Raw genomic sequence first — 26781 nt, 5'->3', positions numbered from 1 at the left:
TGTTTCATACTGTTCCTTAAGTCCACGCTGAAAATTATAATCATATGTGGTGTGGTTGTGGAAAAGTTTGGCGTGGGTTCTAACCTTCAACCCCCGAGTCCTTGTGGTCCTTGAAATAAGTTTGTAATTCGACATTGATAGTTAGTAGCTTCTAGACGAACTCTGCGCAACGATTATTGAGTAACAACATTCTGAGTATGGTTGCCATGGCAAAGATTCATTATTTTTGAAAGTCAGATATTTTATTGTGATGACTGCGACTTGTGAAGGGTTTGTTGAGGGACTTGAAAATCTATAAACATGTCGCCACCAAATCAAATTGTGATTATTGAAGGGATCGTACATAGTTTGAATTGAGACATAACTTCAGGTTCTATCATTTTAGTGAGGTAAAGAGATACCTCCTATAAGAGCATGTAATTTCAAGAGGGATTCAACGTCGATTAAAATTTGAAATTGAAAATCGTCGATGAAAAGTTATTTTGAAATGACAGAGATGTCCAAAACAGGGCAATCCTACTAAAGGTGGGAGCCACCATTAGGATAGTTTTGCTTTACTTTGCTTTTACTTTGTGGATGTCTTAGCCATTAAAAGCCGACTTCCATCTAGGCTCCTAATAAACTTTGAATTCTTGGCATGTTCTCTATACATTAGTGGTTTCTTATTATCTCGCAAAAAGTTATAAGTCCAATCCTCATCTCACCAAGTATAGCTTTAAAGTTAGATATGTATAGCAATTAAGCGTGCGATTTTACTCTTATCATCTTATCCATTACTTTATGGTTATTACAGGATGAAGAATATCAACGACGATTTCACTCAGAGTCTGACAGTTTGCGGGTGGGGGAGGGGGGGGGGGGGGGGCGGTCCCGGCAGGCAGGAGAATCTTCGATCCATATACTACATAATGCTTGGGGTTGGAGTCTCTGGGAATGTTTTCAAGCTTTGATTCTAACCTTTGCAGTTATGTGTGTTTATCACGTTTTACACAAATAGACCTCTATTTTGTGTCAATTTCTTATTCTCAATAAATTAACTCTATAAAAATCCTAAGCAACTTATCACCCAAACAATTTCTTTAACGGATATGATGAAAAGTGAAAAGTGTTGCAACTTCTACACCCGGGTGTGGAGCGCCTTCACGAATGCATTACACGCGCGCAGTGTACGTGTTAACAACTTTGCGCATGCGCCGGTGGAAGGACACAACTAATATGCGATGAAGATGGCAAACTTACCCCATCAAGTGTATCTTAACTTTCTCAAGATGGGATAGTTCTTCGACGTCTGCTGCACGTGTTTAGTACATCGTTATAACCATGTCAAGACATAGAAATATCCGTGGACGAAATTTCGATGAGGGTAATGTGAACACCGTTAAAATGTATTCTCATTTTTGGCAGTCCATCTGTTGACTAAACCCCTGCGAGCTTTGCCACGCAGTAAATGAAGACCGCCGCTAGTTAAAGTGTAGTCCCATGTACAGAATTAAATGTTGGGTTGATATTTGCTGAGTGAGATCAGATCAGACTAACTGATATTAATAGTGATTCGATGCTCGAGCGTTCTTCAGTACACTTCATAGTACAGCGAACGTGCCTGCTACAAGCATAATACACGTAGATCTACATTGATTTTCTTTGCAATGTCGCATAGTTAGGCCTTACCGCAGCAGCGACCCCATACGGACAAATACGTAAGTTAGGCCAAGTCGTGATAATCGGTCTCTTCTAGTTATGCATGTGCGTCTCCACTACAATATCTACAGTAGAAAACTTTATGTGCAAAGTTTATGGAGGTTGAATAAGTCCGCGGCTATGACAAAATGAATGGCGGTGAATGGAGTGGTGGACTATTTCATAATAATGCCCATATTTACATGCAGCTATTTGGTTCACTGCTGTTCTACTTGCGCCCGCACGACACTCACTGCCTGTCTGTGTGTGTGTGTGTGTGTGTGTGTGTGTGTGTGTGTGTTTGTGTGTGTTTTTATTCATCATGTTCATGATTCATAAAAAACAGAAAAAAGGCCTAGCTACTGTCAAGCTTAAAAGTACAGTTATAATTGTTTATCAGGGGCGGATCCACGATTTCTGTAAAGGGGGGAGGGGGCATAATTACAGTGTAATATTTCTGGTGCCACTTCCAGGTTTCATTTAATATTTTTCTTTTTCTTTCTTTTGTTCTTAACAAAAAATAAGGGGGGGGGGGCGTGCGCCGGTTGCGCCCCCTCTGGATCTGCCACTATTTATTGTTATCAACTTTGTGTAAAGGCGGTCGCCCATACTGTGAACATTGATATTTTTGAGTGATCAATTTTTTGCGCTGAGCGGCTCAAAAGCATATTCGCAGGTTGTTGAATTCGCACTGCACAATTGAATTGTCAATCCATTCACAATGTGCAAAGAAAATTGTTGAGACATTTTCATGGGTTTTAGAGTTTGTGCTAGACAGAAGTAGTGCGAAATACACGAAAATTAATGTAGGCGGTCTACTGCAAAAATTCTGCATTTACACTGTACAGTAATTCGACCATAAACCATCATCGTCCAAGGTTTGATTGCCCCACCGACAGTAAATAGTAACCTGTGCTTTTGCACGAGGTTAAATTTTGGCACAGGAGCTTGAACCTTGGTGTGGATTTTTTTTTTAACACTCAAGACCCCTGTTTAATGTGTTGGCTTGTCCAGTGCAGTACATGTTTCCTTCTTGATATGCTGGGTTTTTGTTCTTCACATCACCAATCTTCCACAGACTATGAGGGATATGATGACGTCTATGGCCACTCGGTAGAAGACGATTATGGAGTATCACCTGGGACAGGTACAGTAGGCCTGTGTTAAGGCAATGTATTTGATGGATTTAGCCCTCAGTTTGTACAGTTATTAGGGATGACATAGTTTGGGTTGAAATGGGGCTTCAGGTTTCCTACTCTTTTGTGAGATTTTAATGAGAATTTTTTTATGAAATATGAAAGAGCATACAATTCCAAAGGGAGTTCAAAGTTTATTTGATGAAAATTGGTTTTGAAATTTCTCAGATATCCAAAAACAAAGAGTTCCTAGTAACTTATTACAACCACATTTATTTGTTTATATATGTATTTATTTATTTATTTTTTTTTTTTGGGGGGGGGGATTTGGATATCTCAGCCATTTCAAAATCAATTTTCATCAAATAAACTCTGAATTCCTCTCAAGTGTAGGGCCTACATGAGGTTGCTCTTTAAATTTCATAAAGTGGTTTCTGATTGTCATGCAAAAACTTAAAATCTGAATCCTCTAACTCAACCAAAATGATGTCATCCCTTTAAGCAAAGATATCAAATTGTGTGCATGCTAGATTGTGTGACCAAAATATTACAGGACTTTGACGGCCATTACTTAATACTGGTTAAGTACGGCAAAGGAAGCCATGCCAGTTTGTTCATTTTGGCCCTCTCGCCAATTTGAAATTGGACAAGCGACTGGACCAGGGCAGAAAAAGAAAAGAAAGGAAATTACAAATTCACTTGCTACTGAAACCGAGCAGTGAAGAATGTAGCTGTACACAATCAAATCTAGAAAAACGCTTGGAGATTGTAGACCTCTGCCAAGCAGCTCATTTCCACCCATACATGTACCCGGTATGCAGAAAATCGCCCTTATAGTATATCCTAATGATCAAGAAGCCTTTTTGTTGTGTCTCAAAATGTACAATGTACCTCGTGAGCAACTAGCTACACCATGACTGCGTGCTCAGTGTGCATTTGCACACCTCAAATATGTGCAGCTTGAAGTCCCTCGTTTGTTGGCCCTACTGTATTTTGCCAATGATAATCCTTCCAAAAAATAAAAAATACTTGTCATTGTGATAGTTTTATCCCTTTTTATCACTTTTAGTAGTATTAGATACATGTAAGTGATATTCTTGTCCCAAGGATATTATTCAGCTAAACAGAAAGTTTCAGCTATGGAGATGGATACCAATTATGGACCATATTTTACTCTGGGCTTTTGATATTTGTGTGGCAACATGGGTAAAGGTATTTACAAAATGAATGGTGCCAGAATATTCTCTGCATGTTGTTGCTATGTCTCATAGTTTAAAATGTAGTGCACAGATGTTGGACTAACATGTTATGTGTGTGTTGTATCCTCATCAAAACCACATTGTCGATGCCTGCAGCGGAGCAGTTTCTGTACCATGGAAAGAGACACGAGCTGTCGTCCTACCTGGAGGACATCGGGGAAGACGATGGGGACAGCGACTCTGAACAGCCCTTGGCAGACTCCAGGAACTATGAGAGGCCCAAGCTTAGTGACATGGATGAAGGTATTTAAAGCATGATAGATGCCACCAGAGTTGACCATTGTGATCATGTAAGGTTATGTCATCATATACCAGAAATTATTTCAAATTTTACAGATCCACAACACCACAAATAATTAGTTCCAGGTACTTGTATTTGTCCATACACTGTATATTGACATCCCAAACTTTTAAAGGAAAAGATTGAATAGGTACATGCGTAAGGCTCAAGGGATACTATTGACCCGTTGAGGACGAGTCCCGAGTATACTCGGGCAGGTGTCTACGAGAATGCCTGTTGTAGCAGAATCAGGCCATCCTCAACTGGTTAAAATCACCTTCAATATTGAATTATTACATGAGATATACACTGCAGAAAACAAAAAACGAAAATGCACACATTATGATAGGACCTGATTTTCCCCATTTTTAAAGGGATGTTTAGTGTTATCAAGCGCAATATACTCAAATTCAGATGAAATATTGCTTGGCACAGGTCTACAATGTACAAGCAGTAATGAAAATCATATGTTGAACTTTATGTTATCATTGGCCTGAACTTAGTACATAATTATGTAGTTAAATTTATGTATTCATTTGCTTTTCAATGGTGACAGCTCGCTTGCAGTCCTGTCTGGAAGAGATCCGCAACGTGGTCGGTGACACCACACCAGAGCATATCCTCATTGACACCATTGTTGCAAACAAGTTCAACTGTGAGCATGCCCTGGATGCGATCCTGAACAGGCAGGAGGCTAGCCAGAGGAAGCCGAAAGCTGCCACTCCGTCCAGATCAGGTGAGTCTACAGATGGATGCACAGATACTGTACATTACTCAATTCGGGGTACAGCCAAGACGTAAATGCCTCCCAGCCAACCCTGTATCTATTCAGATGCATCAGATGCATTGTGGGATTGGTGGGTAGCGAAGTTGGATCCCGTCTGGCCTGCAGCTTGCTGGCCAGACTGGCATTTGAGCAGCATTTGTATGTGACCTGAATGAGTCGGGCAAGAAGCACCATCAGTGGTAGAGCTTGACAACCAACCAACATAGGTCGTGTCTTTCATTCAGGGCTATTTTTGAAGATTTTGTTGCTTATCATCATGTGACCACCACATTGCAACACTGCAGTGATAATTCATGAGTTGGATGGCCACAAAACTCAGTGGAGGTGGTGTGCAATTCCATTATACCACATTCATGTCAAGTTTTAATGGAAAGAGTAAATTCGGGCCAAAAGAATGATAGTGATTTCATCAGAATCAGGCGTACAATAAGAAAATTGTGGAATTTCAAAGTTTGTGTGTCCCTTTTGCAACCCTTAAATTTAGATTCTTTTCACAACTTGTATATATATTGTAGAGGTGGGTAATTGAGACCTTTTGTCAGATTAATGAAGCTGGAAACTTCTCTATGATGGAGGGGGAGACAGTACTAAACATTTCAAGTGAATGCATTCCAATCCTGGAAAAAAGAAAAAGATGTTATTCTTAGCATAAAATCATTGTATTCTCAGGTGACATGGGGTGAGTTTATCATTTGCTTAGCTCATTTTTTTCATCATGAGGAAAAAAACAGAATGAGAATGAGCAAGTTTCGAAGATTACAATGAGACTGTCTTTGTGTAACTTTTGATCTAAATGATGAAAATCTTTTTACAGACTGAACAAAGGACATTTTTCCCTTCTTGAAATCCTGGGCAGTTTTGTTGACACCATGCTCATTGTATGCCCCTTTCTCTTTCTCTATATCTGGGCGACTTCCCATCTGGAATGCCAATGGTTCCTCCTACCCCTTGACATCCGTGTGACCTTTCACCCTTTGCCGACCTGGACCATTTTGATATGCCGTAATAATGATGCCTTTGCTTGCAACCTTGGCCATGGTAAGGTAAGACCCAACTAGGGTTAGTCCACGTAAAAGGGGTGCCAAAGGAATGCCTCCCGTACGGCTGGTCAAGCCAAGGGGGTTGTTGGCGGAAGGGAGAGGGGAGGTGCGGGGAGGCAGCACCCAGAGAGAAGAGGGGGTATTGAGCAGTCTACCTGGAACGACAAATAGGGGATACTCCTTGCAATCCGTGTCTAGGAAAGAAAACACGCAACAAACATCACAGATGGATTCAGCCGCTGCCCAGAAACCTAGCAAATCATTCCACTCGACTTCAGGTCTTACCTCATACCAAACACATTCCCCCCAAACCACAGGTGCACCATTTGGGCTTCAAGGAGGATTGCCCTCGAATGGATGTAGCGTTCAAGTAAAAAATGATAATACTATGCAATTTTTACCCAGAGGTATGCAAATGAATTCAAAGGACTTATCAAAAGTAGATTTACCAATGCAAATGGCTGGAAAGAGTCTAGCTGAGCTTGCGAGCAAGCACAAATCGGATGCAGTAGAAGGAGGTAAAACTTCAAGCACGTCTGGATTCTCCTTATCAGACTTGGCATCCAGTCACTTGGATGGATCGCAGTCAGTCAAATTAGGTCTGCAGGAGAGTCCATTTATGATGAATAATCAGAAGCCTGGTCCTCAGACTAACAAATTACTTGGCATTTCATTAGCAGACATGGTAGCTGACTCGTCTAAGCCACACAAGTCAAGTAGTGGGGCAGCTCCTAGTCCACACTCAGGAAACATTTCAATTGCATGTGCGATGCAAGATCGCACATCATCCCCATTAGGTTTCTTACAGCAGAAAACTCTTGAAGGGAATGCTCAAAAGAACATGACGCAGCCATCACTAGCTGACCTATTTTCAGGTCACTTATCTTCGTCACCCAAGTCTACAATGTCAGGCAGTCCAAAGAAATCTGTTACAGAGCCTGGAGGCAAGGCCACTGCTTGCAGTAGTTTTTCTCTGGCAGATTTGCCATCCAGCACTGACTGTGGTTCCTCAGACCAAGTAACAGGAAGCGGGTATGCCGGCAAAGTGGGCAAGAGGCCTGCTGGGAAGGTGGGAGATCCAGCGGTTATGTCGTTATCAGACCTGTCTTCCAGCCCTTCCAATAGTGGCAGCGAGTCATTCATCTCCACCACTCCTCCCGAGGGGTGTAAAATTGTACCAAATTGCTCCTCCAGTGGCTCCTCTACCTACCCATCATCCCTTCCAGAGAAGCTGTGCAGCGCGGGAAATGTCAAGCCCAAAGCTGCGAGACGTTCCCCTCCCACAAAACCGAAGAGAGTGTCCAACCTGGCCGCCCCGTCCATTTTTGGCAGTGCCCTCTGCCACCGGTGCAGGGAAGTTTCGGATGAGGTGGCAGCCGTTGGGCAGGGTCGGGTTGGTTACCAGGGGGTGAAGCGGAGGGTCCTACACAAGCAGTTATCTTTTACGCGGCAGAAGAGCCTCCAGGATACCACGGGAGTGGAAGATAGAGACTGGGAGGGGAGGATTCACTTCTTTACTTTCTCCACGCCCTCGCCGGATGACATTGTCATGGCAAAGCAGAGAGGTGCATTGGTCTCCCCCCCGGAAAGTAAGACATGACGGAGCGATGATTCTATGAGCTGATTAACTATAGTGTGTGTGATTGAATTGAACTTGTGTGACTTAAAACAGTGTACATTGTGTACGTATTTTGCATTGTGCTTATTTTCATAGTTTTTTTAGTGGGCTGACATTTGTGAAATGAGTTACACACTAAGATATTGTCACCAATGACACAACTCTCATTGCATACTGTATTCGCCATGTATTCAGCAAGTCAAATTTTTCGCGAATCAAGACTTCCTGACAATTTTGCGAGTGATTAAATTCGCGAAAGTAAAGTACAGTACTGACTGGAGAATATGATGCTTTCAAGCCACACTCATGTCAAGTTCAGAGTGAATGTTTTTTGTGTTCTTAAATTCGCGAATTGCACCCGACTCACAAACTTTGGGAAACTAAAAAACCTCATGAAGAATTTCGCGTATACTGTATTACTAAGCAAACTTTAGATGCTGCAATGCAAACGCTATCGAGGATGCGGTGTCCCAGGTTGGACGGAGTAGACAGCTCTCTTGTGCATGTGCAGGACACCATTTTTGGCCTAATGTGCGTCATCTTAACGTTCACGTCGCAGATTTAAAGCTCGCTAAAGTTTCCAGGGTAGGAAATCACTAATTTCACTGACTTTCTTGTGGTTTCGTGATGCACAGTCACATATGACAAATACAGTATCTGTACTTTAGGACAGCGTGCACACCTGCAGGGCTGCACACTAACCCATTTTTTTTTTTTTACTGGTCTATACCATACCTGAAAAAGTGATTTGTCCGACAGTGATTTTTACTGATCTTGGACCATCGGACCAGTGCCAGTGTGCAGCGTTGACATCTGTATTTTTATTGTTTCAGAGCATCACATCTTCACTCAGAGATGATATCAATTTGTGATGCTTTAACCATTGCCAAGACATCAAAAACTGTTCCATCAAAAGGCCTAACTTGATATATACTGAGTAAAGGCAGTCATCCATCGTAGGCCTACATGTAAATGTCTACTGTGGAAGGACATCACAGAAAGTTATGACTGGGAGATCATTACAAAAGGGGGCAAGTATCACACAACTAATTTATCACCAATCTTTTACTAATTGTTGCATTTCATGTTTCTTATTTATTTCAACATTAACCTCCTTATTCATAACTCTTTATGTTCTCACAAACTAATTTGTAGAAAAAATACCATGTGTATCCTTTGATACGTAAAATGAAATATCATGATCGTATTGAAGCAGTGTAGTCCCTTTCCAAAATGTCTTTTCACCTAGGAACCTCGAGGAAAGACCACCCGGTGGATCCCGCCCCCAGGCTGCAGATGGCCCAGGGGGTTGATGAGATGACCAGTCAAGTAACCAGACTCAGCTTCATGGGCAAGGATGCCAAGCAGGGCTTTGAGGTCACTGTGGAGGACACCAGCAAGGGGCGGGGTGAAGCCAGCAGAGAGGGAGGGGCAGTGGGAGGAGCAGTGGGAGGGGCAGGGGCGGGCCCAGGGTCAGGGGGCGGAGCCGGAGAAGGGGAGGTGAAAGTGGGTGGAGCCGAGGCCAGAAAGGGTGCCCTGTCTCCCACAAGGTTGGCAGAAACCAGCAACAGCAGGAGGAGTAGTAGGTATGTTCTGAATCCATCCCAAGCTTGCATTGCATCACAAAAGATTTTATTTCCTTTTTTAGCATTGAAAATTTCTGGTTTGAATTTGAATTTTCATGTGTGAAAGTCATTTGATTTTGTCATTTTTTTTTTTTTTACATATCGTCGGTTGAGAATGATAAGGGTGTTAAGTGACCACAAAACCCATAGTGTTCGAGAAGACTTAAAGCCCTTCTCATTCTCAACAGACGATATGTGATCATTTTCACAATTCTCTTAGTAGGTCCCTTCAACTGAAATCATATTCATAAGAACATTCAGTTCTTGCCATTTCCAGGGAATCATCAAATTTATCAAGTGTACACAACTTTCAAACATACACATTCTGCATTTCTTTGAAATGTGTTTTCATTTAAAGCATTCTTGTCTGTTCAAACAAAGCTCTTACATGCATTTGTAACGACTTAGTTCTTACTGTTCTGGGGAATCATTACCAAATGTATCAAGTGAATCAGACATGCAAGAATACATGTCTGCTTCTCTATGAAGTGTGTTTTTATTAAAAACATTTTTATATGTCTGTTCAAACAAAGCTCATGCACATTCGTAACAACATTGTTCTTACCGCTTCAGGGAATCAATACCAAATGTATCAAGTGAACCAGACTTACAAGCGTATGCATCAGCAACGTCTACACCAAGCAAGAAAGATGGCAGGAAAGTCTCTGTAAGTGGTCAAAAGATTCTAATAGAAGTGTAATTTATGTATGTATAGTGCATAACATAATGATTACCCCATTCATCATATAGATGTAAAATTGCTTTCAGCTGTTGATTTGGATGGGATGGGATAGTAAATTTATGTATGGTATGATGTGTAAATTACATTTGTTCAATGCAGCACTGTAAAATATAAGAGATTCCAGCTTTTGAAGATTCTTTTGATAATGGACCATGCCTTACTATTCTCTGCAATTTGAAATGCATTGATGGTGGTGACTTTAAGTTTAGTGCATTCAAAGGCGCAGAACAACAATGTTAAGCACTCTGAACTGCAATGCCATTCAATCTAAAGATCTGATCAGCCTTTCCTTGTAAATGTCATCATCAAACTCAAAAAATGGTGTTGGGATAATCACTATTTGGAGTTGTTTTCATGAAGTGTGATATTGAAATGGTTTGAATCTCATTCCCGTTGTTGTAATCAAGCCTTTTTCGGAAAGTTGAATAACTGTGCATGAAATTTTATTATGTTCCCTTTCTCTTTTTTTTTTCTCTCTCTCTCTTTATAAATGAACAAGTCGCTTCTGTGCAAAATGATTATCACTTTATAACCAATATCTATATTTTGTCGAATTCACCTGAAATTGAAAATCCTATATTTATACTTTCATATTCATGATAAGATATTAGTTTGTTATACATAGTTATCAATATCACATTCTGTAAAATAAAAGACCAAATCTTAAGGCATCATATCTACACAGTTCATGACAATGATGAAAAAAAAGTGTAATAAAAAAATAATTCATACCAAATAACCAAATAGATCTATAATCTATACAGGTCTGTAGATGATAGATGCATGATTTTTAGATGATTTGTAATTATCTATATTCAATGAATTATACAAAGATTGTATGTAACCATATATCTGTAAAAGCAAAATATAAATCTTTTTATTCTCTCTACTTCAGAGTTTTTGAAATTCCATGACACATCTCATGCAACATTAAAATATTGTGTTGAATTCAAATGTATTGACATGTTGTCAATTAGGGGCTGGCTCTATGAGAGTTTTAATGCAAAGTGTGTCCGTCCATCCATCTCAGACCATCGACATCGCCAAGGAGTTGGAGCAGCGACAGGGGGGCAAGGAGCTCCTCAACCTGGTGGTCATCGGCCACGTGGATGCAGGCAAGTCCACCCTGATGGGTCACCTGCTCTACCTCTTGGGCCAGGTCAACCAACGGGTCATGCACAAGTATGAGACAGAGTCCCGCAAGCAGGGCAAGGCCTCCTTCGCCTATGCCTGGGTGCTGGATGAGACGGGAGAGGAGAGAGAAAGGTGAGAACTGGCATATATATTGTTTGCCTTTTCCTCTTATTACCTCTGCCAAGGGAGGAGGTTATGTTCTCATTACCCTGTGCTTGTTTGTCTATGTGCAAAATAACTCATAACGTTGTGAACGGGTTTCAATGAAACTTGCAGGGAAGGTTGAGAATGACACAAGGAACGGATGATTAAATTTTGGTAGTGATCTGGAAATTTTTATAGATTTTATGAAGGATTTGCGATATTTTGGCAGGTACTGTAGGGTCAGTGAACTTGGGAGATCATACTGCGCATTTTTGAGGTTTTCATATGCACACTAAAGGGCATGCTTTACTTTTCTGCTAGAGCGAGGCATGCCATGCAGCTGAGGGCTTATGACAAAACAAAGGCTTCTGTATTGGGATATTGGGAGTTTTTTAGCATGCATGTGTATGGGTGGATATCAGTGATAACATTTATGGAAGAGCCCAAAGAGCTTTTCCCCAGTGGTGGAGAGGAGAAAGATGTCTTTAGGACGAGCAAGATCATCAGTGGAAAGTAGCTGCTTGGCGGAGGTCTGCTATGCACTCTCAGAGTGCTTTTCTAGTTTTGGGGAGTGATGAAGCTTGAAGGTTGTGATGTATGAAGAGCTGTGTATGTTTTCGCTGCTAATGTTTTCATGCTCTTCATTTTATTTCTATGCTCATGACTGTTTTGGCATTTCAACAAGTTTTCTTACTTTACTGGGATATTCACATGAAGCTTACTATTAATATGTGTATCTGTTGGTTGTTTAAATGGATGATCTACTGAATTTTAAATCTTCTTGATTTTTCCCCCTAGGGCTTACAGGTGTGCATTTCACTACTTACATTTTAGTCAAGTTTGTTCAGATTTAGATTAATAAAGAAGATATGAATTAGATTGTGATGCATTGACAGTGGAAAAAAAGACATTTCCCAACTGTCAGCCTCTATGGAAATATATAAAACTTACTATATCTGTAAACTGTAACTAGCCACAATATCTCATAGATGGATCTTGAAACTACACAACAGTATACATGTACTTATTTCCTTGGTGACATTGTAAAACAAATCATAATTCCACTCATTTTAAGTGTGCATGGGTGCTCAGAGTTACAAATGCATTGTAGGGTGTTGAAAGGTATTGTGCAGCAAGCTATATCATGATGTACACTGTACCTGTAGGTGAATGTGGTATCTAAATGGAAGTGTGCCCCTTTGCTACCTTCACAGGGGAATCACCATGGACGTCGGCCTGACTCGCTTTGAAACAACTCACAGACTGGTCACTCTCCTCGATGCACCGGGTCACAAAGACTTCATCCCAAACATGATTACGGGTGCTGCACAGGTACGAAATATTTCTTATCTCACCCTACCTTTTATCCCCTCCCCCCGTTCAGCTACTTTGTGTTCTCAGTATAATGTGTAGGCACTATATAAATGTTTGAAGGTTCTTTCATGATTAAAGCTTTAGCCGCTGAACTGCCTGTGGCCGCCCCTCTCACGGGTCGCTAAACCTCCCATGGCCACCCATCATGTGTGTTTGTGCGTGGGTATGTCTGTATGTGAGTATGTTTGTTTTCCTGCCTGCTCTTTCACCCTGCTTTGCTATTTGTATCCATACATACAGAGTCACTTTGTTGCTTCTGCATAAAAAGGCAGTCTCGAAAGCAGTTTCCGTAAGCATTTTCCCAAGACTCAATTAATCAACTTATTTTGACAACTTTAAATTAGCACTCTCAATCATTTGCTGATGAAAAGATCAAAGCTAATGACCAAGAGAGGATGTTCAAGGCATGGCTTCATTCCTTGCTATGATGGATAATAGTTTGTTGCTAGTGGACGATACATAAAAATGAACTCATTGGAAAACTTTAAAGGCACTCTGAGAGTGCAGACCTCTGCCAGCAGCTCATTTCCACCACTGATCTTGTTCTTCCATAGAGATCAGTGATTTCCACCATTTTTTTTCATTTGCATACATTGTTTGCATGCTGAAAATCACCCGATTTCCCAATATAGAAGCCTTTTGTTACATCATCAACTTCCAGCTGCCCTGCGTGCCTCGCCCCAGCAGAAAGTGTGCGCATGCAAACCTCAAAAAATGCACAGCTTGAACTTCCAAGTTCATTGACTCTACCTGCCAAAATATCAAAAATCCTTCATAAAATCCATACAAATTCCTGGATCACTACCAAAATTCAGTCATCTGTTCCTTGCATCATTCTCAACCTTTCCTGCAAGTTTCATCAAAATATGTGCGCAACTTTTTGAGTTATTTTGCACACAGACAAACCAACTAACAAACAAACAAACAAACAAGCAAACAAATGCTGATGAAAACATGACCTCCTTCCTAGGCGGAGGTAAAAATATGTGGGACTAGCCTGTGCAGTTTTCTGTCTTTTAATCAGCTTTCAACCATTTTCTCTGTTTGCTATGACAGGCTGATGCAGCAATCCTAGTGGTGGATGCCACCAGGGGAGAGTTTGAGACGGGCTTCGAGTCCGGTGGCCAGACGAGAGAACACGCCCTCCTTGTCCGGTCACTCGGTGTCCGGCAGCTGTTAGTAGGGGTCAACAAGCTGGACACTGTGTCATGGTCAGAGGAAAGGTTCAGGGAGATTGTGAAGAAGCTTGGAAGCTTTCTAAAGCAGGCAGGATTCAAGGTATGACATATGTCAAGAGTTTAGGCAAAAAAAAAAAAATGTTGTATTGGCGTAACATGAGATTTTCAAATAGAGTCGGGCGGGCGGATTTTTTTTTTTTTTTTTTGCTACCTGTATTTTATGTGTAAAACTCATATTTAACAAAACCCCATTAGATAGAGAGGGTCTGTTGCATCCAAAGCTTGTTATATCACCGGTTTAAAAGCAATAAATATTAAAAGAGAATCATATTTTGGACATGGAAAAACACCCTGGCCCCCACCCGAACCCATAGGAGACCGCATGCATGTTCCCGTATTCAACGTCTATCTACGGAAGATTTGTCCCTAGAAATTTATGGAGGGGGTGGGGGGGGGGGTGTTTTTTAGTCTTTTCTGTAGTATAGGGGTGTCCATTGAAAATTCTTTCATAGATGAGGGGAGGGTCTGTTGAAAACTCTTCCGTAGATAGGTAACTCGCCAATCTCGCTGGTGAAGCCATCAACACGGATAGAGCATTTTGTACTGGCGCGACCGGCACGTCTTCGCCTCCATCGCATTCGTAGTAGCAAACCATATACCGGTACCCCATATCCAACAGAATGGCACTCTGGTTGGACAGCAGGACATCTTTGAATGGACCTGTTTCCGCCTTCCCCACTTTAACAGCCGTCATGACATACCGGTCAGAATACGAAGGAACAAATTCCTGGGTTAAATCACCCAGTGCCACAGACAAATCGATTCTGCGAATGATATTAAATAAAATCTTCGAACCGGACTTGCCGGTTGCCGACACGCTGTGCTGCGCGGCCATTTTCCGACACCAGCTGCTGTTGTTGTTGTTGATTTTGATAATTCGCAAACCCGTATCGCGCCCTCTCTTGGTAAAAACGATGTATTTCCTTCTTTTTTCTTTTTTTGAAAAGTTCAGGGTCGGGTTTTTTTTTAGGGTCGGGCAGGTAAGCCAATACAACGATTTTTTTTTTGGCCTTATCGGTCTACAGTGATCACTCTTCTCCTTCTTTCACGGTTAAAGGACATTTATTAAACTGCATATGATGTGAAGCAGATGAACCACTGCTAAATAAAAAATGCACAAATAAAAAGAGTAAAGCACAACCAAGCAAAGTGAAAACAAACATACAAGCAATGAAATAACATATTGTATATACCACACCATATTTGGCTGTGGATTATGTACTCTCAATTGCCAGAGTCTGGTGATATTTAATAGTGAAATCATGCCAAAATATTGCCTTGTGTTGCACGTAGGCAGCATATCAACATTGTATCTATCCATCTATCCATCTATCTTTCTGTCTATCTATCTATCCACTATCTATCTGTTTCTCCTGCACAGGATTCTGACATAGAGTACATCCCTTGTAGTGGTCTGACAGGAGAGAATCTGACAGAGAAAGCCAAGGAACCCAACCTCACTTCCTGGTACTCTGGAACATGTCTCTTGGAACATATAGGTGAGAGGGACTGGGGATTCAGCTTAATCCTTTCTGAGCCAGGGACTTTGGGATTTTCTGTGTCAATCAACACTCAAAGCGCACAAAGTGAAGAGTTTGTTTGCGAAAACCGATTAAAGTCCATTTTTTAAAGATTTTGAAGTACGGTCTCTGTCATAAAGTACAAAATAATACCTTTTAAATGATATATTGGTCACTACATATGAAGGTACATTTTTGAAGTTATGGTCAAAAGAAGCAACAATTTTCTTATTATTCTCTTTATTTTTCTTGACTGTTAATCGCAAATATCTCCATTTGGCAAATATGGACTTATCGGTTTTTGCGAACAAACTCTTCAAGTGTTGAGGTGCTGAGAAACATTGGGTTCAGAAAGTGCAACAATCCCAAACTAGCTGTAGCATTTGGAATGTTCATAAGCTTGTTCCACAGTGTGCAGTGATGAACTGTCAATTAATTTCAAGTACAGGTACGAAGCACTTTGTGAATCAGTTGGCAGTCTGACTTGTTACGTTACATAAGACTATTTGTGACCCTGCACCTCAAAACAAAAAAAAAGTCGCCAGACATGAATTTTTAGTTAAGACCATATTCTGAAAGAGCAGGCTTTAAGCTTTAAAATGATGTATAACTCAAATCAAATGGACTCTCCTAACCTATCTAAATATTTGAAAGAAAGCACAAACTCAGGAAAAGTGTGAACTGAGAAAAGAGGCTGTGAAGTACAGTGTCTATTCAAGCGCTTAATCTTTACCAAAGCGTGCTGGCTGTGTGATGAATGGGACAAAAAACAGGAAGTAAACCACCAGAGTAACAACAATGAAGGGATTATCAGATTAAACTGAAATTAGGCATGCCTCATTAAGACATTCTGTCCATAATTAATGCCAACTTTCAAAGCAGTAGCGCTATCCTTTCAAAAGTTATTAGAGTTGAAAGTGAAGAGTGTGGACAAGGTTTTTCAGAAATGAAAAAGGGATTCTAAAGACACACCTAATCACACTATTCTACAAAAAATGTTCGAGATAGACTGCTAAAAAAACACACTTTCCTGCCCGTTTTATGATACCAAATTTTAGCATAATGTAAAAGAAGACCCGCTCTTTCAGAAAATATGAAAAAGTCAAGTTCGGCTAGGTTGACCCATTTCACTTATTTTCAGTCAATACGCAAAATCAGTGTGTGCGACTTTATGTTCGTTTTGAGGTGCACAGTCACATTTTGACTCATATAGGGTGGAATCTTTTTGCCAGTAGGGTCCATGTTTCTGTTGAGGTGAATTGATATAAAGCAGCCAGGCTATTAGAAGTCAAGAGCACTGTGCTTGATATTTGAAACATTGGGCTCATATGTAAACTTGCTGTATTTTTTCAATTCTTTGAAGGGAGTGGGCAAGAAACATATGGTAGGCTTTATGAATGGGGTAGATGTTATGAAGTCATTAATATTGCTTTTATGCAACCTGAACAAACAATAGAAAACTGAGAGGTAGGAAGGAGGTTGTCTGTCATCATAACTCTCTGCACATGTTTAGTTTGAAATTACTCTAAGTTCAACCTCCTCCTCCTCCTCCTCCTCCTGTTCATCCTTCTTTGAGGATACTGTCCAACACCCCCGTACAGAGGCCAGATGGACAGGGGATATGTTGATGCTACTATTAAAGACAAAATTTAGAAGTTAATTTGCTTTGCTCTTGAATGCTCTGGAGAACCGACCTGTGCATGTTATTTTGTCCAAAATAATACCAGACCATTGTTTCTTCATCTTTGGGTTCTGTCTCACACACTACAAGACAGAAGAGGAAGGAAAATAAAAGGGAGAGTGAGGGAAATAGAGGAGTATATGCAAGATTATACTTTGTTTGTATTTCAATATTATCCATCTAATCCCATTTTGGTCTTTAACAGATAAACTCAAGCCTCCCAAGAGATCCATAGATCGGTCGTTGAGGTTGTGTGTGTCAGATGTCTTTAAAGGTGAGTTATTTAAACGTAAGTTCTGGCTTAGTGAAATCAGTTAGTTCATCTGCAGATTTTGCCAATATGTCACTCCAAAATGCAAATGCTGATATTTCTTATGATGGTGTTACTGGAGCATCTCTGTGTACCATGGAAGGTTATTGATAAGTCATAGAATTTGTTTCACAAGATATCATATATGCTTTTGTTGTCATCTCAAAGCCAGGTTTTTTTCCAGGAATAGCATCACATTATTTTGGTCGAAACTTGTAATAGAAACTACACTTGTGTGTTGTAGTAAACGACAGTGCAACAACAACAGTGACTTGTACATTTTAAGACCTTGATTAACACCAAATTGAAGAGTTATTGCTAGTTTCTTTTTTATAGCCCACTGCTTGTGGGAACCTAGTGGGTTGTGTTGAATATCTAAGAAAGAATTTCGAGGAGTTCATTTAGAGCTACGATATGTACAGCATATGTGGTGCAAGGACCTTTTTCACTAATCTCTTTCAGTTGACCTTTAAGGACCATTTTGAAATTAATCAGTCCTCAGAAATTAGGAACTGTTTTTAATAACAATTAACCCTAACTAGGCCGGGCTATTTAGGTAGTTATAGAGCCGGGGGGCCTCCCAGGCCCCCCTCCAGATCTCGGCTGTCGACAAAAATTGGCACACACATTGCCTATGATGTAATCTAAAATACCGTGAAGTTAATTTTTCCAAAAATCATCATTTATGCTAAATTATGCTAATTTATGTGTGATGATGCATACAATCAGACTATTTGGTATAAATCACAAAATAAAGCTCAGAACAGGCACATTTTTTGTGTAAATATTCTTTTTAGTGTCCTTATCAAATGTAATAAAAAGAATTGTGATATCAGAAAAAATTCTTAAGTATTTTATTGTTTTTTTTGAATTTCTTATGTATTTCTGTGTTCTTTCGATTTTATGTTTTTCGTTGTTTTTTCGATGAAATTTGTCCGCGGCATCGCTCCGAACAAGAAAATATGTTATTCACTGATTTTAATCAATAAAACACCCAAATAATCATGCTTTTATGAAATTTGCCAGTAAGCACAATTTGCATTGAAATTGTACACGAATTAACGTTTTTGAGCAATTTTTGGTCTGACATGCATGTACATATTTATGCGTAACTTCGGAACCACGCGCCCGGGCGTCGCAAATTTGGTGTCAAAAGATGCGGGAGACTCGGAAAAAAAAAGTCATGAAATGTCGCCGCGATAGCTTTTTGCAATTGAGATACATCGCGCGGAACGTCGAGGGGGGGGGCCCCCCCCCCCCCCCCCCCCCGGCCTAGTTAGGGTTAAAAAAGCCATTTGGGAACAGTATCTTGCAATCGCAATGCCACATTCTAGAATGCATATTGAATGTCTTTATATCCTTCCGAATTTCTGATCTGAATCTGTCTTAATATTGAAGCATGGCCCAGATATTTGTGTGACCACGTTGACTGTCATATCTACAACGTAGGTATGGGATCAGGAGTGAGCGTATCAGGGAAGGTGGAGACGGGATACCTTCAGACTGGGGAGAAGATCATTGTGATGCCAGCGGGAGAGAATGGTCTAATAAAGGGTAAGTGGTCAAAGTGCTTGGACAGTTGAAGGAATAAACTATTCTTCTTGTCATAGGGCTTCAGAAATGAATTCACTGAAGTCGATAAAAAGAAGAAACATGTTTTTATGCCTCCGCAACGAAGTGGCCGGAGGCATTATGTTTTCGGGTCGTCCGTCCGTCCGTCCGTCCGTCCCGTTTTGTTTTTGTCGATATCTCAAGAACCGTGTGGTGGTTTTACATTAAACTTGGTATGAGGGTATATCCTTGGGGGATAATACTTTGTGTGGATTATAGGGTCACAGGGTCAAAGGTCAAAGGTCACAGGTTATTTTTGTGAAAAAAAATTGAAATTTCATGTTTTTCTCCATATCTCGCAAATGGTTCAAGGTATCTTCATGGAACTTAGTATATATGCTTGTACCGATGGGCAGTGATTATCTAGGGAAGTTGGGAGTCATGGGTCAAAGGTCAGGGGTCAAAGGTCAAGGTCAACTCCTCAAAATATCACTACTTTCCTTAAAATGCAATATATGCCTGAAGTTTTTTTTTTTTTTTAAACTTGATGTATGGCATGTATTACCCAATATATATTTTTGGGGAAGTTTCTTGCCAGAAGGTCAAAGGTCAAAAGGTAAAAGGTCAAGTGAAAGTGCTAAATTGCACTTTTTCCTCCATATCTCAAAAGTAACTCAAGGTATCATCATGAAACTTACATATTTATGCATGTTCAACCTAACAGTGATTCTCTTTGGAACTGTGAGGTCAAAGGTCAAAGGCCAGGTTTAGATAATGCTATTTTCCCATTTGATACTGAAATTATACTTTTTCTCAATACCTTGAAAATTACTCAATGCATAAACTTATAAAAGGGTCAAAAGTCAAGTAAAAATCATCAGTTCCCCAAATACCTGCACTCTGACATTTTAATCATTCATCCAATTGAACCTAGTTCTAGGAAAGTGAACATTCAGCACATTTGTGTCAAACCTGTCATTTTAATATTTTGCCAATTGTGTGAAACTGTCATCACACATTGTCAAGACATTGTACTATAGACCTATTAGGAGAACCATGCATTATGGCGGAGGCATATCAGTAGCCGTAGCGATATATCTAGTTCTCTTTTACTTTACTCTCTGCCGGAATACACAAGCCTGCACTTTTATTGTAAGATTCAGATTGGTGAGGGGTTTCTTTATTTACATATTTGTTTGTTTTTTGTTGTGGGGAGGGGGGGGGGTACTTTTTAACCCTATTCTAACTGGGCTATTTGAGACCAAGTTTTTACTGGGGGGGGGTCAATTTGACCCCCCCCCCCCCTTCAGATCTCGGCCGCTGATCGCGCGATCGCCGCAAAATTTTGCCTGAACATAGAGCCGGATGTCAATTACAAGATTACATGGTCATACAATAGAAAAATGTTGATTTTATATTTTTTAATAAATTAATTATGCAAATTTACGCATGAAATCATATTTTCACCTATAACTCCATCAAAAAGAATGAAAGATTGCTAAATTTTTGTGTCACGAGTTCCTCAAGACACATCAAACAATTTTCTTGTAAAAAAATAGCGCAATCAAAATCAGTTTCTTTTGTTTTTTATTGTTTTGTTAATTTCTTATGTATTTTATTGCTTTTTGACCTTTTGTTTTCTATTGTTTTTTTGCCAGAATTTGTTGCAGGCACTTTTTCAAGCTTATCTACATAAGAATTGATTAATTTCAATGTTCAAAAGTTGAAATAATCTAATTTATATCAATTAAACCAAAAAACACAATTTGCATTGGTTTTGCACACGAAATCATGAATTTGAGCTGTTTTCGGGTTGACATGCATATGCAAAACATTGCGTAACTTCAGAACGGTGTACCCGGACGTCGCAAATTTGGTCTCAAAATATGCGGGAGACTTCAGTGAAAAAAGTCATGAAACGACGCGGCAAAATGTTTGCGTGTTGCGGAATCGTGGCGCGAAATGTCGAGGGGGGGGTCAATTTGACCCCCCCCCCCCCCCCCAGTTAGAATAGGGTTAAAGAACGCAAATGAGGAATACCATATAAAATACAGGCTCACATGATGTTATGTAAGATTGCATACTGATATGAATTGTATAGATGTTGCCATGTTTTTTGGTGCTTTTTTTTTTGTTATCTTCTTTGGGCATCAGTGATTTTCCTGATTGTTCTTAAAGCTGAAAATTACATTTCTAAAACTTAATGAACTGCATGTATGTTGTCAAAAAAAAAAAAATGTGCCAGAAGAACATCAATTTTGGAACACTTCACCGTTGTGTACTTTCACATAATCCTGAGCTTCATACTCTAGTTTCCTGATGTCCTTGTGGAAAGTGGATAGGACTATGGAAGCATATCATCATGGGATGGTGTTTCTCCGTTGCCATGTTGTTTCTAGGTATTTCAGTCCATGATGAAGATGCAAGGTGGGCGTGTGCTGGCGACCACACAACGATCGTTGTAACGGGTGTGGACCAAATGAACCTCACGTGAGTGCAGTCTTTTCCATACATCCTGTCTCTCAGAAAATTTTAGGACAGAAAAAAAAAACAATTGCACCTTGAATTCGAGTATCAAAGTATGATGTTGTAGCCATCCCTCACCATGGAAACTGGTTCTAAACAACCCCACCTGGCCAGGGTGCTTATGCATGCACCTGGTTCCAACCAAAGACTATGATGTCATCACTTCGTTACTCTATTCCACTCACATACAATCCATCATTCACCATGGTCAACTTGCTCATGTTATTGGTGCTGCTTGATTGCACAAAATAAATGAATGCAAAAAAAGATATTACTCAAAAGCATGTAGTAAAATAAAACCTCACACACACATGTGCACATGCACCATACACGTACTCAGACTTGCAGAGTGATTTCCAAGTGAGGTCCAAATGTGTAGTCTTCACACTATGCTATTCTGTTTTCACCATTAAATGCCTCCATGCAGAATTGGAAGTGTCATCTGCAACTACCAGGACCCGATCAAGGCAACGACCCGTTTCCAGGCGAGGGTCGTCATCTTCAACATCGAGGTCCCACTTACAAAGGGCTTTCCAGTGAGTCTTGTGACAAAATCAATGTACTTTTTAGTTGCCCTCATTTTGTCGCTAACTTGTTTTGTGGGTATATCATGTTGGTGCTTACCTCTTGTTTATGTTTCTGTGGAATTATGCAAAGTTTGAAACTGTGTAAAATGTCAAATATGTAGCTCAACTTTGGGGAGAATACACTTTAATAAAATAGAAGAATTAGCTCCTTTTTTAGATATTGATACAAAAGGGTATGTTGACATCTGATTTGTTGTCTCTGTAACACAATGTATTGAACTTTATTTGGAATCAAGCTTGGACCTAGTTGTCTTACATGGTAGATTGTTTGCTGAAGATGAAACCACACATGTGCTCTTGGTGCCAATGACCGTTTTGTTTCCCACCAGGTACTAGTTCACTATCAGTCGGTCAGCGAAACAGCGGTCATCAAGAGATTGCTGAGCATCCTGCACAAAAGCACGGGGGAAGTGATCCAGAAGAAGCCAAAGTGAGTCCCAGTCTATGCATCAATTCATCAAAGATCTACTGTATACGTCGAATATTTTGTGAGGTTTTTATTTTAGCGAATTTAGCGAGTCATGAAAATATTGACTCTGATCACGCTGTGAATGTGACGTACACGTATACATTTCTCCGTTCGGTACAGAACTCCACGATTTCGAATGTAACCACTTGCGAAATCGTCATGAAGTTCTGATTCGCTAAATATATGGCGTATACAGTACACTTGTACTATCAGTTTAGGAGAGTGTAGCCCAAGATTCAAAATCTTCCAAAGTGCACAAAAGATTGTGTTATGGCTCAGTGGGAAAAGACAACAGACTATCAACAGGGCTCGTTACCAACTTTTTCCTCTGGTAGTCTGTTGGGGTCACTAAAATCTTTGAGTCTAAAATTTTGGTGGCCCGGAAAAGATATGTAGTGGCCCGAAATAAAAGACATAAAAAAATCTATTTTTGATTTCAGATGCCCAATCAGGCCACCGAGAGATAGACTTCTTTAGAAATTTTGGTGGCCAACATAAATTTTTAGTGGCCCCGGTCCACTGCTAGTGTCAAGCTCTGTTAACCCTAACTAGGCCGGGCTATTTAGGTAGATGATAGAGCCGGGGGGGGGGGGGGGGGGGGGGGGGGGGGGGGGGGGGGCCTCCCAGGCCCCCCCTCCAGATCTCGGCCGTCGACCGCGCAATCGCGACGAAAATTGGCACACACATTGCCTATGATGTAATCTAAAGTACCATGAAGTTAATTTTTTCAAAAATTATCATTTACACTAAATTATGCTAATTTATGCATAATGATGCATGAAATCAAACAATTTGGTATAAATCACTAAATAAAGCTCAAAACAGGCACATTTTTTGAGTAAATATTCTTTTTAGTCTCCTTAGCAAATGTAAGAGAAAAAAATTTCCTAAGTATTTTATTGTTTTTTTAATTTCTTATGTATTTCTTTATTTTGTCGACTTTATGTTTTTCATTGTTTTTTCGATGGAATTTGTCCGCGACATTGTTCCGAACAAGAAAATATGTTATTACTTAAGTGATTTTAATTCATAAAACCCCAAAATAATCATGCTTTTATGAAATTTGCCTGTAAACACAGTTTGCATTGAAATTGTACACAAATTCACGTTTTTGAGCAATTTTTGGTCTGACATGCACGTGCATATTTATGCGCAACTTCGGAACCGCGTGCCTGGGCATCGCAAATTTGGTGTCAAAAGATGCGGGAAACTCTAAAGAAAAAAGTCATGAAATGTCGCAGCGATAGCTTCCCGCGATAGCGATACATCGCGCGAAACGTCGAGGGGGGGCCTCGGAGGCCCCCCCCCCCCCGGCCTAGTTAGGGTTAAATCATAAGCATAGGGTCTCTGGAAAGTTTTGAAGAAAATTCCGTAACCCGTTGCGGACAGGCTAATTTTGGTACAACATGCATTTCCTATAGACACTGGTGCGAGTATACTCGGGACTCGTCCTCAACAGGTTAAAGGTCTGTGCTCAACATGTCAATGTCAAATAGTAAGTTATTACTGATGACTTGATAGTGAAAGAATCATGTTTCCTCAAATTTCGTGCGAGGTGTGGCATAACTAGATAGTCACTGATTGCAAATCTTGGAACATTAACCCGTTGAGGACGGACAGATTTTGCTACAACATGCATTTCCCATAGAGACCTGCCCGAGTATACTCGGGACTCATCCTCAACGGGTTAAGAACCTGTACTTCTGAGGTATTGCAGTCTTCTCAAAAGCCACTTGGTCACTTCTATGTTTCTCATACCTGACATCACTCATTGTTAACCCGTTGAGGACGAGTCCCGAGTATACTCCGGCAAGCGCCTATGGGAACTGCGTGTCGTAGCAAAATCAAACCTTCCTCAACGTGTTAAGCAGATACACTACATACAGTCAAACCTGTTCATAGCAGCCACCCAATGGAGACAAAAGAGTAGCGCCTGTATGCAGGTGGCCACTATAGTCAGGTGGCCAGTGTAGCAGGTTTGGCTGTAAAGGCATTATTCATCTTCTCTCTCTCTCTCTGTTTCCCTGACCTAGATGTCTTACCAAGCACATGAATGCCATCATCGAGATCGAGACTTCGAGGCCAGTGTGTCTAGAGCTGTATAAAGACTACAAGGAGCTGGGCAGGTTCATGTTGAGGTACGGCGGGTCCACCATAGCAGCTGGGGTCATCACGGAGGTGAGTTGTTGGCCTGGACTAGTTTTTATGCTGCTGTTCTAATCTCTACAGGTAGTACAGTCCGACCTCTCCTATCCGGACATGTAGGGACCGCCGCTCATCCGGATAAGGGATTTGGCTGGATATGGGAGACTCAATGTTTAATACACACAGCTGCCTACCCAATGGTAGCTACCTGCATGTGACCTATTGCAGGTAGTGTGCACTGAAACTCTTTCTTTGCTAGAAGGCGTGTTATTTCGACAAAATCTGATGTGAATATACTACAACTGTACATGTATACATGTCGCAAATGCAGGGTCATTCTGCAATTCTTGTTGTTTTTATCACTCCTTTGAGCTGACATAAGCTGTTTGAACAAAATTCAGGGGGGCATTTCCTGAACATTTTGGTCGGATATTCTGCCGACAAACTGTTACAAGCCACTGAAATCCTTGCATCTGATTGGCTGAGAGCATATTTGTCTAACAACTTTGTCAGATAAAATGCTTCATGAAATGCCCCCCAGATAGGGGAAAAACAAAATTGAACAGTGATTTAGAGCTTAGAATAATGACTGTTTTGACTTTCATGTTTGGTCCAAAAGAATCATATCTTTGAATTTTAATGTGTTTTCTTTTGTTCTTTTTTCCTCTCTTCCTTGTATCTCTCTCCCTCTCTTTCTATCTCTCCATTGCATATTTATTTCATCTCTCAATTTTACAGTTGAAGAACTGAGGGAAAACTGGGAGTGGCATCCAACCTGTTGTATCGCCTAACGTGACGGGCCAGCTGAGATGCCATGTCAGCAAGTCCCTCAAGGATGCTCAACTGTCTCGGTGTGATGGCAAATAATTTTCACTATTTTTCGTTATTTTTTGGTCACATTGACTCCAAGGGAAGGCGATTCTATGGGAAGGAGATTGAGAAGACAGTCAGGTTGATATAAAGCATGCAGCTTGAATTTCCTTCCCTCTTCAGTCGCTAAGAGTCGTGATGATGTTTTGAGATGAGCAGCCATGGTCAGTTGGGGTCAAGGACTCAACTCACCGTAGCAGTGGTCCGTCGGCTCTTCCAGGAGTTCTGTCTGTTGCCATCAATAGTTGCCGTCATACATTTTCAAATCAGCAAGCCTTGTGTAGCCATTTAGCACAAGAGTATAACATTTCAGGGAAAGAATAGCAAATCACAAGTAAATGTTAACATCTGAATGTTGATAGAAATTGGGTAATGAAGTACTGTGCAATTGCCATGGAGGGATGTGCATACAGTCCTGGGAATATAGAGTTCCACTGCTGTAAAGTCCACCTGTTTTTGGTATAATCCATTATCACTTCAGGCCCTCACCCTTTCTCCACCTATACAGATTGACACAGACTGACGCCAATTATCAGTGATTGTGCTTGTTAAGGACCCTAGTGCTTACTGGTATTTAACTCTTTATGTGCCATGGTGTAAACCCCCTGTGTGCCACATTAATCAGAGATAGCAACGTACCATAAGTCATGCGTTGGGAAAACATTCTGTTTTTCAAATCTATGTAACTTTCACAGATTTTTGCTACTCTGGGCATATAATGAGCAAAGATGTAGAAAAAAAGGCCAAGCATTGCTTTGATGTAAATTCTTTGGCAAATTTGTGATTGGTTTTCTTTCAAAATGACCAGTAGCTACATCATTGTAGAGGCATGACTTTTGCACTCAAAACAGTGACAGAAACTTAGAATTTACTTCCAAATCCAGTAGGACGCACTGCTTGATAGTCATTCACCACATAAAATGCAAGCTACATGCGACAGGAATGGAATCGCGAGAAACGCTGTTGTTGTACGGTGGTATTTGGCGATTTATCGATGGGTTTGGGCGGGTTTATGCGTTTGAGCAGAATATGCGAAGTTTGCACGCCGTTGATTGAGTTGGGCCTGCG

General features: G+C 40.6%; 1 protein-coding gene across 1 annotated transcript; it reads left to right on the top strand.

Annotated features, from left to right (window-relative positions):
• The first annotated feature begins 1225 nt into the window (after positions 1 to 1225).
• On the top strand, positions 1226 to 25899 carry LOC139734937 (uncharacterized). The gene is made up of 18 exons (XM_071645713.1): positions 1226 to 1363; positions 2756 to 2824; positions 4169 to 4315; positions 4909 to 5088; positions 6188 to 7768; positions 9047 to 9383; positions 9996 to 10089; positions 11195 to 11430; positions 12657 to 12774; positions 13873 to 14094; positions 15436 to 15553; positions 17461 to 17529; positions 19015 to 19119; positions 21516 to 21606; positions 22070 to 22178; positions 22559 to 22659; positions 24732 to 24876; positions 25582 to 25899. Exons 1-18 carry the CDS (start codon positions 1321 to 1323, stop codon positions 25591 to 25593), a joined length of 3777 nt encoding a protein of 1258 aa, XP_071501814.1. The 5' UTR covers positions 1226 to 1320; the 3' UTR covers positions 25594 to 25899.
• The last annotated feature ends 882 nt before the right edge of the window (positions 25900 to 26781 follow it).

The sequence above is a fragment of the Diadema antillarum genome, unplaced genomic scaffold, assembly GCF_040938485.1.
Source record: "Diadema antillarum isolate AM-2024a unplaced genomic scaffold, OU_Dant_1.0 seq00000552_RagTag, whole genome shotgun sequence".
NCBI classification, from domain to species: Eukaryota; Metazoa; Echinodermata; class Echinoidea; order Diadematoida; family Diadematidae; genus Diadema; species Diadema antillarum.
Note: the sequence above shows the minus strand (reverse complement) of the source record. Positions and strands in the feature narration are given on the sequence as shown.

Excerpts from the sequence above, each read along its gene's own strand:
- LOC139734937 (XM_071645713.1), top strand. The coding sequence starts at position 1,321 with ATGTCAAGACATAGAAATATCCGTGGACGAAATTTCGATGAGG. Across the intron at positions 4,316-4,908 it reads GCTTAGTGACATGGATGAAG|CTCGCTTGCAGTCCTGTCTG; the intron begins GTATTTAAAGCA and ends CAATGGTGACAG. Across the intron at positions 9,384-9,995 it reads AACAGCAGGAGGAGTAGTAG|GGAATCAATACCAAATGTAT; the intron begins GTATGTTCTGAA and ends TTACCGCTTCAG.